Source organism: Bufo gargarizans, chromosome 5 (genome assembly GCF_014858855.1).
Source record: "Bufo gargarizans isolate SCDJY-AF-19 chromosome 5, ASM1485885v1, whole genome shotgun sequence".
NCBI lineage: Eukaryota > Metazoa > Chordata > Amphibia > Anura > Bufonidae > Bufo > Bufo gargarizans.
This window is the reverse complement of record NC_058084.1, coordinates 142,672,207-142,689,624: the sequence shown is the minus strand read 5'-3', so window position 1 is coordinate 142,689,624 and position 17,418 is coordinate 142,672,207. Positions and strand designations below refer to the sequence as shown.

The window sequence follows — 17,418 nt, the reverse complement described above, 5'->3', positions numbered from 1 at the left end:
CAACCAAGATTAAACTTTTTGGCCTTAATTCTAAGCGTCGTGTCTGGGGAACCTCAGGCACTGCTCATAACCTGCCCAATATCATCCTACAGTGAAGCGTGGTTGCAGGATCATGCTGTAGGAGTGATTTTTAGCGGTTGGGACAGGGAGACTGTTCAGAGTTGAGGGAAAATTGAATGGAGCAAAGTACAGAGATATTCTTAAAGGATAACTAACTGTCATATTTTTTTTTTTTTTATGTAATTGGATTGGTCTGACTAAGTTTACCTTAGTTCCCTAGTTAATACTTTTGTATAGGTATTGAATTGCCTAGTATTTGCAGCATGTTCTTTCCTCCCCCAGGCATTTCAGTGGTGCGGCTAAAACAGCATTGCTAGGTGTCCTCCGTCTCCTATCTTTTATATACAGAAGACGGAGGACGTAGTAGTGGGAAGTCCCTAACGCTGCGTGAGCGCTTCCGTTGGTCCAGGATAGTGCAGATATTCGCGATAAAAATTGGCGATCAACTACTCAGGAGGAAGAGAGCGTGTTTAAGTCTGGAGAAAGCCGATTAGTTGGAGAGAGGCTGCGCATTCCCGAGAAGAGCCGAACGAATTCTGGATAGTTAGGGAGGGAGGTCTTAGCCTCAGGATCAGGGCATTGGCGGCCATCTTAATAAAATAGTCAGAAAAAGTCTTGTGAGGAGCAGTTGCTATAGATTGAATCTTATTAAACAAGTGTTATGCGAACACAATTATTAGTGATTATGGATTATCACCACGGCAGCAACAACATATATGAAAATTGAATTTTGAGTAAAAATATGACAGTTATCCTTTCATGAAAATCTGATCCAGAGTGCTCTGGACCTCAGACTGGGCGGAAGATTTACTTCCAACGTGACACACAGCCAAGACAACACACAGGGGTGGCTTAAGGACAACTCTGTGAATGTCTTTGAGTGGCCCAGCCAGAGCCCTTACTTGAATCCAATTGGACATCTGTGGAAAGACATGAAAATGGCTGTCCACCGATGGTCCCCATCGAACTTGACAGAGATTGAGAGGATCTGCAGAGAAGAATGGCAGATATTCCCCAAATCCTGGAGTGAAGACTGGAGGCTGTAATCATTGCCAAAGGTGTTTCAACTAAGTACTGAGTAAAGGTTCTGAATACTTCTGTCAATGCAATTTTTCCTTTTCAATAAATTAAGAAAGATTTCGAACATTCTGTTTTCACTTTGTCATTAGGGGGTATTGAGAGCAGATTTTAGCACAAGAATCCAAAATAACAAAATGTAAAGTGGCCTCTATAATTCTGACGAATCTATGAAGAATTTATGAATGCACTATACACAAACAGTGCATGTGTGTATATATACGGTGTACAGTTCAAAATAATAGCAGTCAGACATCACTGACAACCTGATCAATCACTGTTTTTTGTAGAAATTATATTTCTTCATGGCAAATAATTTACTAGCAGGTGTAGTAGATTAATAGAAATCCAACAGACCCACCAGTCATGACATGCATGCTGCTGATTCTGTGTAATTGAATCACTAATTGAAAGGGGCATGTTCAAAATAATAGCAGTGTGGAGTTCAATGGCAACCAAAACCCGAAAGACGTGGAAGAAAGCGAAAAACTACCATTCGAATGGATAGAAGATGTTACAATTAGAAGACGCCTATGTGAAGCCAAGCTATCTGCGAGAAGCCCCTGCAAAGTCCCACTGTTAAAAACAAACAAACATGTGCTGAAGAGCACATTGACTGGCCTAAAGAGACATTTTGTGAACTGATGAAAGTAAGATTGTTCTTTTTGGGTCTAGTGGAGGGAGACAGTTTGTCAGACGACCCACAAACACTGAATGCAAGCCACAGTATACTGTGAAGACAGTGAAGCATGGTGGCTCAAGCATCATAATATGGAGATGTTTCTCATACTAAGGTGTTGGGCCTATTTATCACATACAAGGGATCATGGATCAGTTTGAATACATCAGAATACTTGAAGAGGTCATGTTGCCTTAGGCTACTTTCACACTTGCGTTCGGAGCGGATCCGTCTGGTATTTGTACAGACGGATCCGCTCCTATAATGCAAACGATGGTATCCGTTAAGACGGAACCGTCTGCATTATATTTTACTAAAAAAGTCTAAGTACAATTTGTATTCAGGCGGATCCGTTTGAAAAATGCACCATATTGTGTCACCTTCGAACGTATCCGCCCCCATTGACTTCCATTGTAACTCTGGACGGATCCGTTTGCCTCCGCACGGCCAGGCGGACACCTGAACGCTGCAAGCAGCGTTCGGGTGTCCGCCTGCGGAGCGGAGCGGAGGACAGACGGTGCCAGACTGCTGCATTCTGAGCGGATCCGCATCCACTCAGAATGCATTAGGGCTAGACGGATCCGTTCGGGGCCGCTTGTGAGAGCCTTCAAACGGAACTCGCAAGCAGAGCCCCGAACGCTAGTGTGAAAGTAGCCTTATGCTGAAGAGGAAATTCCCTTAAAATGGGTGTTCAAACAAGACAACGACCCCAAACACACCAGTAAACGTGCAACATCTTGGTTCCAGACCAACAAGATTGACGTTATGGAGTGGCCAGCCCAATCCCTGGATCTTAATCCAATAGAAAACTTGTGGGGTGACATCAAAAATGCAGTTTCTGAGGCAAAACCAAGAAATAGAGAAGAACTGTGGAATGTAGTCCAATCATCCTGGGCTGGAAAACCTGTACACAGGGGCCAGAAGTTGGTTGACTCCATGCAACACAGATGTATATCAGTTCTCAGAAACAGTGGTTATACAATCGTTAATTTCTAACGATAATTTGTTTTCCCTTAGTCCTAACAGCAGCACAGATGGGGTTAACTGCCCCTGTGGACTGGTAGGACCGGCAGAATTTTAATGAGCCCAAGAACCAATAAACGATCTTCAGCTCCCTGAAAGGGAGGAGATCACCCCCCAGCCCACCGTGTTTTTAACAAGCATAATGTATTTAGGGTGGGATATTTGTGTGCTGCTGTTAGGACTAAGGGAAAACAAATTATCGTTAGAAATTAACGATTCCCTTACGTCCTCAACAGCAGCACAGATGGGGAGATAGCAAGAAGAATCCCCTAGGGAGGGTCCTCATGCCTGGCAGAACTAAGAACAGTCTGCCCAAAAGCCGAAAACTCTGCCATCCTAGCATCTATCCTATAATGGGAGATGAAGGTTGACTCAAAGCTCCAGGAGGCCGCCCTACAGATCAACTCTAAGGGGAGGAGTCTTCTCTCCGCAACCGAGGTGGAGACCGCCCTAGTAGAATGGGCCCTCACAAACTCGGGAGGATCTAAGGATTGGGAGACGAAAGCTTCCATAATGGCCTCCTTGATCCAGCGACTAATGGTGGCTTTAGACGCTTTACGGCCTTTAGACTTACCGGCAAACAGGATAAGAAGATTCTCATCTATCCTGAACTCACTAGATCTATCCACATAGATCTGGAGGCATCTTGAAATATCCAGCGGGTCTCTAGCTGGAGTATCAGAGGAGGAGGCTGTAAACAAAACTGGTAAAGATATTACCTGATTGATGTTCTGGAAAGTAGGCACCTTAGGCCTGAAGTAAGGTAAAAACTTCAGGAGTACTCTATCCTGTAGAAAAATAATGTACGGGTGATTTGCGGAGAAAGCCTGCAATTCAGAAACTCTTTTGGCTGAAGCTATAGCCAGAAGAAAGACCATCTTTAAAGTCAAAAATTTAAAATTTACCTCCTCCAAGGGCTCGAAGGGGGGAGATGCTAGCCCCCTGAGCACTACTGAAAGATCCCACTGGGGGATAGGTTTCAGTATAGTAGGCTTTAGTCTTTCAGCTCCCTTCAGGAAGTGTTTGATGAGTGGGTCCCGAGAATGTGGCCTGTTGAGACAGGCCGAGATGGCATAAACCTGTACCTTCAAGGTAGCTGGAGATAGGCCTCTATCTAATCCATCCTGAAGAAATTGAAGTATCGCAGGAAGGGGCGGATCTGCAGACGCCACCTGTCTGGAATCACACCATGCCTCGAAGATTCTCATGATCCTGGAGTAGGCCTTCTTTGTAGACTCTGCTCGGGAATGCGACAAAGTCCTCAGGACCGACTCGGAAAGCCCTTCTATATTGGGAAGGGACTGATCAACCTCCAGGCTGTCAGGTTGAACCTGTGCAGATCTGGGCAGAGGTGAGTGTCCCACGACACCAGGGTCTGCTCCGGGGGGAGTCTCCAGTATTGTCCCCGACTCATCTGAATGAGCTGGGTAAACCAGGATCTTCTGGGCCAAAACGGTATGATGGCTATTACCGAGGCCTGATCCTGACGGATTTTCATCAATACCCTCGGTATCATGGAAAAGGGAGGGAAGATGTAAGCCAGCCTGAACCTCCACGGTATTGACAGAGCATCTATCGCCAGGGTGTTGTCTTCCCTGTAGAGGGAACAGAACCTCATCACCTTGGCGTTGAACCTGGTTGCCATGAGATCCACTTCTGGCATACCCCATCTGTGAACTAGCTGCCTGAAGATCTCCGGATGCAGAGACCACTCCATGGTCGGTAATCCTCGACTTAAGCGGTCCGCTATCATATTGAGGGAGCCTCGAATATGAACGGCAGATAGATGGGAAAGGTTCAGCTCTGCCCACCGAAGAATTACCCCGATCTCTGACAGAAGGGGCAATGATCTTGTGCCTCCCTGTTTGTTTATATAGAGGACTGCAGTCATATTGTCTGACTGGACTTTCACTGCTTTGCCCCGGATCTGAGGCGCAAAGTGAAGGAGGGCTAGCCGGATAGCTCGCATCTCGCGAAGATTGGAGGAAAGATGCCGCTCCAGAGGAGACCAAGATCCCTGAATTGGGGATCCGTCCAGGTGAGCGCCCCAGCCTACAAGGGACGCGTCTGTAGTCAATATGACCCAAGCTGGTTGGGTCATAGACTTCCCTGCTGGTAGCTGAAACCACCATCTGAGGGAATTTCGGGTTTGACCGGACAGGGAGCACAGGGAATCTAGCCCCGCAGGGCTGCCGTTCCATAGGTGTAAGACCTCCGACTGAAGAGGACGGAGGTGCCATAACGCCCAAGGGACCGCATCCGCAGCCGCTGACATGAGCCCCAGCATCTTCATGAGAGTCCGGATAGAGACTCGACGAGGGACATAAAGGACATTTGCCAGGTCCTGAATCCGCGCTCTCATTAAGTAGCTGAACTACTCCCTTGATGGAATCATCCACGTATGTCTTGGTCCATTGGAACATCTCCTGCATCGTGGGTCCCGTGGATGCCGTGCGACAACTCTCACATCTGGAGTAAGGACAGCTGTCAACTAGGGGTGTGTTACATTCGTAACATGCCAAATGCTTCCTCTTGGCCCCAGCCTTCCGCTGATCCTCCTTAGGGGAAGCCATAGTCTGTAATGGAAGAAACAAAACAGGTCATAACACCTACAACATCAGGAGGTGGAGAAAACCAGACCTTAAGGGGGCCCACCAGCACTAGAAGAAATAGAGCTGAAAGAAGAGGAAGTACAAAACCCAAGCAAAGCAATAGTGCAGGAATATCACAAAGCACAGGAGAGCTCTGGCGCTAACTTGTGAAAGCAACGCAACCAGAGCACTGACTGATGGGCTCTGGGCGCTTAAAAGGAGGAAACCCCGCCCAATGGGCGGGTTCCTGAAACGAGATCAGCACCACTCCCTTTTTTTTTTTTTTTTTTGTATATGTGCTGCCAAAGCAAGCACTCAGAAAAACCAGAGCCTATACTGGCTCTACCTAAACGAAAAATTGTCTCCCCAGACTAAGTCCAGGATGTCATTCTAGGGAGCCAGTTTAAAGAAAGGTGAGTTTTATACATCACCGCATCGCTTCGGAAAACCGGAAGTGACGTAGCGCACCTAGGGCGCGTCACTTCCGGAAAATGGCGGCGCCCATAGCGCCGCACACATGCGGTAACGGAGGAACGGAGGACCGTCTACAGATGATGAAAGAAGAGGGGAGGGGACGCCCCCCTCCCCAACGGTACCCCAGACCGAAATCGCCATGATCAGGCCTAAAATAAAGGCACTGAGATCCATAGAAAGCGAGCTAAGCTTTAAGGAGAGAAAAAGGAACCCAATCTTCAGCTCCCAGAGAGGGAGCGACACGCCAGTCCACCTGTCCAGAGGACAGAAAAAAACACGGTGGGCTGGGGGGTGATCTCCTCCCTTTCAGGGAGCTGAAGATCGTTTATTGGTTCTTGGGCTCATTAAAATTCCGCCGGTCCTACCAGTCCACAGGGGCAGTTAACCCCATCTGTGCTGCTGTTGAGGACGTAAGGGAACTAAATATTAGTTAAGTGATTCAAAGGAAAGCAAATTCTTTAAACATTTTTCCGTTTATATAGTGAATGTTTGAGTTTGTAAAGATGAAAACAAACACTTGTATTTTTTTGAACAGTCTAATCACTTTCCTTCAATTCTTTTAGGGGAACAACAAAAATTTGATATATTTTTCTTCAAAGCTATTAGAAGGATTTTGAGCTTTATTCACTTTTTTGAAACACACTGCTGTTATTTTGAACACAACTGTGTGTATGTGTATATATAGATATATATATATATATACACACACACACACACACACTATACATACTTTTGGCTTTATAGCATACTAGACATTAAGCCTGTTACAATAACGGGCGCTAGAACATTAGTACATAAACAGGGACTGCTGGCACTGACTAGTGGCTGTGATTGCTGGCTGTGACTTGTGCCTGAAACTGCAGGCACTGAGTGCTGGCTGTAGCTAAGAATGCTGGCACTGACTGGTGGCTGTGGCTAGTGGCCGAGACTGCTGGCACTGACCTGTGGCTGAGACTGTTGGCACTGACTGCTGCCTGTGGCTGAGAGTGCTGGCTGTGGCTGGTGGCTGAAACTGCTTGCACTAACTGATGGCTGTGGCTGCTGGCATTGACTGGTGGGTGAGACGGCTGGCACTGACTGGTGCTACTGCGACTGGTGGCTGAGACTGCTAGCACTGTTGCTGGTGGCACTGACTTATGGTTGAGATGGCTGGCACTGTGACTGGTGGCTGTGACTGACTGCTGTGCTGAGACTGCTGGTAGCGACTGGTAGGTAAGACTGCTGACAGGTGCTCCTCTCTATATGACTGATAGTGCTGTGACTGACTAACAGGAATGGCAACGCTCCGACGTGCTTGCCGGCGCGCAGGTGTGGGCGGTGCAGGCGGCGCGTGGAACGCCGTGTCATGATTCGTCCGCACTGGTGTGGGCGGATTGTGGAGCACCGTTTGCTGATTGGTCAGCGCACTGGTGTGGGCGGTGTCTAAGGGCTGTGTGCTGATTGGTGGCCATGCATGCCCAGTGTAAAAATCGATGCACGCACACAGGGTTTTTATTATGTAGGATGCTGAGGGTCAGGACATGGTTACTCTTAGATCCTGTGAAATGTTTGCCCCATACAGGGCGATAAAGAGCACATGGGGCAGCACAGCATGGAGACGCTGGGTGCGATTTACTAAGCAAAATGCGCCTAAAAAACTGCCATACATGTCGTGCACCAAATTTATTATAGTGTCCAACATATCTAGATAGAAACTTATCACACGCTGTGCGCCATTGTGGTCAGTTTGGCACAGATTATACCGTTCTAGTTTATTCTTACTTTAGGGCAGTAATAATACATCTGCCCCATGTTCTCGGGAACTCAACTACAAGTGACATCTTAAAAAGGTTTTCTGAGATTTTATTAATGATCACCTACCCCCTGGATCTGATCGGTGAGGTCCGACACCCGGGATACCAACTGATCAGCTATTTGAGAAGGCAGCAGTGCTCGCAGTAGCGCCGCAGCCTTCTCACCGCTTGGGCCAGTGATGACACGTTCATCGGTCACATGGCCTATGCGCAGCTCAGCCCCAATCCAGAGAATAGGGCTGAGTGCAATACTAAGCATAACCACTATACAATGTACGGCGCTGTGCTTGGTGAGCTGTGAGAAGCCTGTTGCACTACTGCAAGATCCGGTGCCTTCTCAAACAGCTGGTCGGCGGGGGTCCCAAAATCTCGAAAAACCGTTTAATCCACTTAAATACAGCGGCGATCATCAGCTCATAGATTAGAGTGCTACCTCAGCTATGCTGCGGTCAGGGTCCATCCACACTCTGCTCTGGATATAGGACCTTTCAGTGATGCTGCATAAGGCCTCATTCACACCACCATAGTTTAGTCCGTGTCTGATCTGCATTTTTGATGGATCGCACCCGGACCCATTAATTTCTATGGAGCTGAAAAACAATGCGGACAGCACATGGACGTCATCTATGCGCTGTCTGCCCCGCAAAAAAAATTATAATAATAGAACATGTCCTATTTATGTCTGTTTAGTACAGATTTAAACCGGTATGGGCAGATCGGGACCGCTAATAGTAGATCAGTACCGGTAAGCGCAGCTCGGGACCGGTAAGAGCAGATGGCACAGATCTGCAGTCAGTCCTGTGCATGAAACCTAAATATTACCTCCCCTCTTCCTATCCTCTGCACATTCACTGCCATGTCTCTGGCCAGGCTGTACTATGTAATGTACTGCTCCCTGGTATCAGCCACCCCAGCCTGCAGAGCCATGTGCTTCCTCTATGCTGGAGGTGACTGGGGGCAGCACCTGCTGCAGGTAATGAAGGGAGCAGTGACAGCAAGGGTGCGGGGTGCCTCTGGTGGCAGCAGCAGAGCCCTGGTCTCAGGGAGGGTGCAGCACTGGGGAGAGTGGGGTGACGCCTTTTGTGTTGTGTAGAGGAGGCCTCCCAACCCTCAGCTGCTCACCTGCCCCCCTGGCTCCCCCTCTCCAGACATTGTGGGCACAGTCTGTTGTTCACTTGCCATTCAACCTTGGCCGTGCTGGAGGGAGACGCAGCGTTTTGTGGGCGCCATCTATCCCCGGCAGCAGAGGCGCAGGAAGCTGAAGCATTTGAGGGGCCTGAGTGAGGTGTGCTGAGGCAGTGGTACCCAGAATTCCCCTTGGCAGCGGCATACAGCGGCCACGTCCCGTCTTCTACCGGGGGGAGGTAGCAGGTCCCCCACGGAAGCTCCTGGGCCCCAGTCGGGCTGTTTGTGAGAGACGCGGAGATGAACCATAGGACCTTGTCCTTCTGGGGAGGTGGAGGCCTCACGGCCGTCTCGGGAGGCCCCTGTGAACAATAACAATGGCGTCGGTGTCGGGCTGCTGTCTGTGGCGGAGGCCTTGGCCTGGTCGCAGGTGAGGGCGGTGCAGGAGCGCCATGTGGAGCGCCGTGTGCTTATTGGTCGCTCCACCGCTCATGCCCAATTTAAAACTGGGTACACACACACGGACACAGCGCACTCACACAGCACTTTTATTATATAGGATGCGCATGAATAAAAGAGCTGCTGACAGATACTTTGGACCACTTATCTCCAGAAGATTCAGTTGCACAGAAAAATATCTTTTTCATAAAAGGGAAAGAACAGACTTCTCCCCTACATACCCTACATCCTCAATTTAAAATTTTGATCATGTTCTTAGCATAACTATTACTTAAGTCTTCTCATCAGAAAATAATCAGAACATGGTTTAGAAAGTAGAAGCTGGAATGTAGTATAACTAGTCATGTTATTGCCAATAAGTACAGGTGAAACTCGAAAACTTAGAATATCGTGCAAAAGTCCATAAAGTTAGAATTTTGTGAAAAGGTCCAATATTCTAGGCTCAAAGTGTCACACTCTAGTCAGCTAATTAATCCATACCCCCTGAGCAAAGGGTACCTCAAAATTGTGACTTTGGGGTTTCATAAGCTGTAAGCCATAATCATCCAAATTATAACAAATAAAGGCTTGAAATATCTCACTTTGCATGTAATGAGTCTATCTCATATGTTAGTTTCACCTTTTAGGTTGCATTACTGAAATAAATTAACTTTGCACGATATTCAAATATTTCGCGTTTCATCTGTAAGGCAGTAAACAGAACTGAGATGCTGCTTATCTTTGTATTTAAACAGTCTACATATAGTATATCGTGTTGGGACTTTGAGGTTTGTTAGCCATAGCCATGTGCTTCCTCAAGTGAGAAGCTAATTTAAACCCAGCATAGGTAAACTGCAGAAGCACTTGGGAGATGACATAAAGACTCGTTTCAATTACCTTGCTCAGACCGCGTCTCTTATCTGTACCTGCACAGAGTGTGTCTGAGTGCGAATCATCAGGCCCAGCTACCATGAATTACTGGTCAGCCCTGATAAGAGTAAGAAATTCTTGCATGAACAGATTTTTCATTCCTGATTTTTTTGGTTATTTTCATCTCTGCGTAGACTGTGAAAGGAGGCATTTCAGAGACCAGAATTGAAAAGCGGATAGTGATTACAGGAGATGCTGACATTGACCATGATCAGGTAAGGTAGCCTGCAAGGAAGCATTCTATATATACTTACTTGGGTGCTGCAGTAACTTGATGTGAGTGATTCATCAGCAGAAACCGGTAACCAGAGATCATACTTAACCCTTTCACCTTTAACTATTACCACTAATAACCTGTGTCAGGACGTGCTTATTTACACCTGCTTCCATTACAACCTCATTCAACACAAGGATTTTAATTGATATTGTGTATGAAAAGATCTTTTATGAGGAATGGGCTAAGTGTAAACTCTTGTGTGCCTTATACATGTGATTTACAAGTAATTCATGTGTAATTGTGTCTCCTCATTTGTAAGTGGTATAATTTTCTCATGACTATCCACCTCCCCACTGATCATGCATGTTCCACCCCCTTTTTGTTTCCGTCCTCTTTTGGTTCTTCTTGTGTTAGGCGCTGGCTCAGGCAATTAAAGAGGCCAAAGAGCAGCACCCTGACATGTCAGTGACCAAAGTAGTGGTACATAAAGAGACAGAGATCACACCTGAAGATGGGGAGGACTGACTAAAGGTAAGATGCATCCATTGCTTTCCTGGACCCAGCAGGCTGGCATGTGCAAAAGGCATCTTTCCCCTTTGCTTACTATTGGCAGGTTTCTTTTTATGCATGAATAAAACATATCATTATTATTTTTATTTTGCAATGGAGTTTCTGCATGCTGATCACTGATTGGGGTTAACGGCTGGAGGGTATATACTACATCTTCTCTGGGTTTGATCGCTTTAAAGAGGCAGTTCATAACAGGAATACATTGATGTTTCCTTCAATCCCTGCTGTAAATATTAGCTGCCCTCACACTCTCTGTACCAGTCATAGGGCTGTTTCACACAAGCTGATGCCGTGCGTGACATCAGCTGCGTGAATGAGAGCCAAGACCCGACGCGGACAGCAGAAGCACGGAGCAGTAACAGGATTGATAATGCTCCGTGCCTCTCTGTCATCTCTTTACTACGAAATTACAGTGAGATAAAGTTGTCACTGTGATTTCGTAGTAAAGAGATCACAGAGAGGCACGGAGCATTATCAATCCTGTTACTGCTCCGTGCTTCTGCTGTCCGCATCGGGTCTTGGCTGTCATTCACGCAGCGGATGTCACGCACGGCATCCGCTCGTGTGAAACAGCCCATACAGTGTCATTTCAGGAAATGGAAAGTAAAAAATGCCTCTTTAAAGCATGTTGCTTCACACCATGTTTACTGTGATTTCACATATCCATAAGCATAGCATCTTCACCTTGTGTATGTTTATTTCCAAGGGAAAGTGTCAGTGATAATGTAAAAACACAAAATTGCATATTCTAAGGCTACTTTCACACTAGCAACACGGACCTCCGGCAGTCTGTCCGTCGGGTGAGGATCCGTCCTGCCGCTAGTGACCGTGTGCCCCCAGCCTGCCACTCCGTTCCCATTGACTATAATGGGGACGGAGTTCCGGTGGAGGCACAGCAGCGCACGGCGAGAGGCTGTCGGAATAAATGTGGAACATGTCATAGTTTTATTCCGGCAGCCTCTCGCCGTGTGCTGACGTGCCTCTGCCGGAACTCCGCCCCTGCCCCGATTATAGTCAATGGGGATGGAGCGGCAGTCCAGGGGCACATGGTCACTAGCGGCAGGACGGCTCCGGCAAGCTGTTCAACTGACGGAACAGCCTGCCGGAGGTCCGTGCCGCTAGTGTGAAAGTAGCCTAAGATGCCATAAAATAACATTCACGGTATACTTATGGTCATTGGTTCATGTACTTGAGTGCAGTGAGGCAAGAAACATGAAAGGATCCCAGCAGGGCATCCCCAAAAGACAACTAATTTACATTATAAATTAAAAACTGACATGCTGCACTTTATTTTAAAATGAATATCTACGGTTGCATACAAATTTTAGTTGTTTTTCTTTTTTCTAAATAGGTAAAAAATTCTGAATCGATTGATTATTGTTGACCAATGTATATGTGAGATGATTATATGGCACTTACTAATATAGCCCTTGTTGAAATTCTGCATCATTTTCTTTATTTCATAAAGTATTTTCCCTTGTTTCCAAAGTCCACACAGAGGTCCTGTCCATAAGATGGTCACTGATGGAGGGTCATATGACCAAGCAAATCATTCAGTCGCCTCTATTCAAATATACTGCTCTCTGTACTTGCCCTATTGGTAGTTTAGTGCAGATGCAGTTTGAATGAAGGAGGCATCACATGGAAGTGATTTTCCTGGTCACATAACCAACCCTTCATCATTGGCCGTCAGAGGACCTCTCTGAGGGCAGCACAAAAAAAATTGTAAACAAGGGAGTATACCTGATAAAATATAGAAAATGGTGCTGAATTTCAACAAAGACTATATTAGTAAGTACCATATAATTATCTCACAAGCACATTGGTCAACAGTAAGCAGAAAGTGGTCAACCCCTTTCATTTATCTTTATAACTGTTGGCACATTTTTTTTGATAGGGAACTAAAACTTCTAGACTTCTGCAACCGACACTAGAGGAAGCTTACCACATACGGTCATGCATTGAACTCTATAATAAAACAGTAAGCAGGAAGTTCCTAGGAACTATCAGACAATAGACTGGACACATAGAGGTGTATTCATGACGGCAGTGCCTCACCTACCCCTTAAGCTTTGACTGCTGACTGGCAATATGTCATTCACCTCATGAATACACATTTGTTGTGCCATCTTGGCTAATAGGAGAGCTGATCTGTCCATACATCACTCTGCATTCAGCATAGTCTGCTAACAGATACGCTTTAATTCTGTGTTGGATATTTGAGCCTTTAGGGTCAGGAAACCGAGCTCTTCTACCACTATAAAGATGTATTAAGAAATTAATTTGCATAATTAGAATTAATTTTGGATTTAAATAACAGCTGATAAAAGCTGCAGATTAAGGCCCCATGCACACGGCCGTGTTTCACGGCCGTGTGCGGGTCGTGGAACCGCGGCCTGGATCCCTCCTAAGAGCAGGAGCGCACGGCGTCACTGGTTGCTATGACGCCGTGCGCTCCCTGCTGCCGCCGCAATACAGTAATACACTGGTATGATCTATACCAGTGTATTACTGTACTGTGCCGGCAGCAGGGAGCGCACGGCGTCATAGCAACCAGTGACGCCGTGCGCTCCTGCTCTCAGGAGGGATCCAGGCCCCGGTTCCACGGCCCGCACACGGCTGTGAAACACGGCCGTGTGCATGGGGCCTAAGTTTAAGAGCTTCTTTAGATGGCTGTATTTCCTCTGTATTTGTTTGTAGCCTTACAGAACAGTGAATATAAAAAAGTTACATAGGTGTTAGCCCGCCTTCACATGGCGTCTTTTGCAGAAAGAATTTGACACGGATTCCACACCAAAAACATTGGGCCACTGCACAGAATTTGTCCCCCACTCTTTTCTATAGGAGGCCGCAGTTTATGGCCACAACCATGCCAGGAGGAGACATGTCCGTTCTTGATGCAGTCACAGCAATAAAATGCAGCTGCATGAACGGCAGCAAGGCCTCCCTTTGAAAACAAAAGGATGCAGATTCCGCGTCGCTGCCAATGGCTTTTTGGCATGGAATCGGCTGTCAAAAGTTAACAGGTGAACATCTACAGATGCATACTTACAAAACAAAAAAAGTTTATCCAGAGCACCTCACTTCATTTAAACACTTGTCAACTTGTGTATATCTATGAGTCCACCAAAGTACCTACTGCTGGGATCTATTCACTTGAGCCTTTAGTCTGGGTGCAATGAATAATTTCTTCAATATGAAGCATTGCCTGTGGAACCAAAGACTTTCTCAACCTGAGGGTATGGCCCACATGGCGGGTCTAATGCAGATTTCTGCATTGGAAAATACGCAGCATGTCTGTTTGATATCATGATGCGTAAATGCTGATGATGATCCACAGATTTCACTATTTGATTTATAATCAACACCTCATATAAAGTATTTCATTGTGGCACCTTGCAGATTTTCTAAGATCTCATCCACTTTGCTGCTACTGTATATATGGTGGATTTTCTGCACAAAGATCTGCAGTGTTTATGTGTGGTTGGGTTTTCCTGGGCTTTACTATTGATGAGCTATCCTAGGATAGGTCATCAATATAAGATCCATGGAGTCTGTTTCCCGGAACTCACATGATCAGCTGGCTGAAGGAGCCATGTCGCTTCCGTACAGGCACCGCTCTGTACATTATTTCTTGGGTGTAAATGGTTCTCCAGTAACAGTATCAATGTCAGTCATTTCTGAGATCCATTTAGTAGCCAAATGGCACAATGGCCCAGATTTAATAAAGTATTTGCACCAAAAATCTGTCTAAAAACAGCAGCAGTCACATCCCAGAAATAAGCTGTCTAATGTAAAAAAAACGTACAGGCAGTTGTCAAGGGGTCAAAAAGTACTAGTCTGTTTTGTAAATGTGACTTAGTGTTAACATCAAGTCTCCATATTTCATACATGTAACAACACGCTACCTAAACCACTTACTGCATTGTGTGCTGAATGACCTGAAGTGGCTGCAGTTTGGCTTTTTCTTGCTGTGCTATGTGCATTTGATACTATTGTGAAAGTATAATAAAGGAAAACTTACTATTTTTGGTTTCAGAACCTGTTTCTATTTGCAAAAGACACAGTTTGAAAGCCGTGTCATTATTGAAATGGTTTCGGCACTGGCAGCTTGTCAGTCCTTTCGATAAAGATCATCTGAGATGCTAGATGTGTGTTCTCCCACTGCGATTTATCTGGAGCAAGTACAGTATGCTGGTTTCCCACTGTGCTGTTATAACTGTGCCTTTCTCTTGCCTGCAGGAATAATGGAGCTTGAAAACAAGCTCAGTCGTGTACCCCATTAGGAATATGAGCACCTCTGTGGAGCAACAGACAGAACCTGGCTGACTTCTGTCTGAGGAAATTACAGCCCTGAAGGATTTAGCTTGACCATTTATGAAGTCATCGGCAGACATATCTTCCCATTAAAAGCAATGCAATTCAGCATATTTAAATCAGTATTGCATGATGCAAATATTAAAAGGCAGCATTTTTTTTCTTTTCTGTGTCTGTTTCCACTTATATCTGCACGTACACGCTCACCACAATGTTAGACTATGTGAACTTAAAGTACTATATATATATATATATATATATATATATATATATATATATATACACATACACACACAGTCCATGCCTTCTTCTGAACAAAGCCTCATGCGTTAGGTGGTAAGCCTTTGTTTACAAAAAGAAAAATGCATTACCGCAAGCCCCTAGAAGCTGGATAGCGTTATACCACACCTTATACGTGCCAATGACACACCTTTCAGTACACCACTTCTGTTTTACTAGGTTTTATTACTTTTACGGATTAAAAAGAGACCCCCTTGAATCTCGTGAGACTATTTAACTTCTGATGACGTGTGCTTTGTACATCCTATCTAATTACACATGAGGTAGTCATTCTTTTAGAGTTTTAACTTGAAATCAAGATTTTATTTTTTCATGTCAGCATTGTTCTTAAGTTGAACCCTGCTGATTGGCAGTCAGCATTGACATTCTTTATTGTGTACATGATGTGTACTTCCTTGAGAGAACATGTGTTTACTTAGGTTTATTACACATTTGACATCACACTGTTGTTTTCTTGTGTGTTCTTAATGTCAGTTTTTTTTTTCTTTGCATTATCACTGAGAACTGCTTCATCGACTCTGCTTCTGATAACCAGTAGAGAGCTAAGCCTTAACCTGTACAGAGTCCCCACCGTATATATATTGTTCCAAACCCTGCAAATAATTCCATCCTGCCGTCTACTGTGTCACAACTCTTCTTGAATGTCTGTTATAGTGAAATAAAAATGTATTGGCCTTGTTAAGAAAACAAAATAATCTGCTCTAATTTGCACCAGCCATGGTTTCCAGGCAAAATATATTACACAATGAAATTGGAAATCTCTTAGAAATTCAAAATCAGTTTTGCCGCTAATCAAAATAAAGAACTTATCATGCTGTTATGTTAATTGAACTTATGATTGCTTCTGAATCTTCACATTTCCATTTTTTCTTTATTTTTTGTTTTGCCAATAAATGCTGTACATCACACCTTTAACTGCGTCTGTGGTTACATTTTCAGACTTCACAGAAGTCGCTTTTTCTATTATTTTTGCAAAGTTAGGAGAAAACTACCTATACATTAGGCTAATTTCACAAGGGGCCATGGTTCCATCTGGCTGCTGTTCATTTTTTAGGCAAGGAGATTCTTATTTTACTGCCCATTTGTCTGTTCAGGAAAAATCACAGCATGTTCTATCTTCAGCAGTTTTCACACAGGTCCTTTCAAGTTAGGAATAGATAAAAAAAAACTGATAGCAGATGGACAACAGTCAATTTTTCAATGATGGTTGCTAGTAGGAGCGGTTATTCCGTTTTTCTTCATGCATGTGAAAAAAAAAAAAAAAAAGGGTGTCATCCCAATGGAAAAAAAATGCAAGAACTTGGACAATTAAGCAAACACGTAATATTGTTCATGTGAAAAAGGACTCCATCCTATGCACGTGAGCATTACGCTGTGTAAAGTCCTCGTGTAGGCACGTGCCTTTGCCATCTATACTATATGGCTCTCAAAGCATAGCTGCATTTCAATAGGACCAGGCATACACATTGTTGTTGCAGTTTTTTCAGGACTGGCTGCAGAAAAAGATATCCTACTCCCTACTAGCTAAAAAAAAAATATTCTATAAAAATTGCGTGTGTGAATTTTTTTATTGAATTCTGAAAAGAATGCTTCAGATTTTAACCGCAATAATAGGAATATATTTATAGAAATTGTACAGGACACCGGGGGTGGGTCCTGGACGGGTGCTATACGGCACCACTGTTTGGACTATGGTCCATTTAAATAGAGGTAGAAGGTTCAGGGGGTCACCCAAAAGTGGGTGAAAAGTTCCAGGCAGGCGCTAATTCAGAGAGGACTGGCTCGCAGTCTTCTCTATCTTAGTAAAGGAGTTTGGGGCCTGGA

At 45.0% G+C, this 17,418-nt stretch overlaps 1 protein-coding gene across 18 annotated transcripts in view; it reads left to right on the top strand.

Moving 5' to 3' along the window:
* The window catches only part of EPB41L3 (erythrocyte membrane protein band 4.1 like 3), a 320,068-nt gene extending 303,559 nt beyond the window's left edge, over positions 1–16,509 (top strand). For 17 of the 18 annotated variants that reach the window (XM_044294315.1, XM_044294314.1, XM_044294313.1 and 14 more), the window contains 3 exons: positions 10,325–10,405; positions 10,822–10,938; positions 15,220–16,509. In XM_044294315.1, coding sequence (XP_044150250.1) covers positions 10,325–10,405; positions 10,822–10,932 — 192 coding nt within the window. In that variant the 3' untranslated portion in view covers positions 10,933–10,938; positions 15,220–16,509. The remainder of the gene's footprint in view (positions 1–10,324; positions 10,406–10,821; positions 10,939–15,219) is intronic. The other variant, XM_044294321.1, reaches the window with a different exon arrangement.
* Positions 16,510–17,418: the final 909 nt, after the last annotated feature.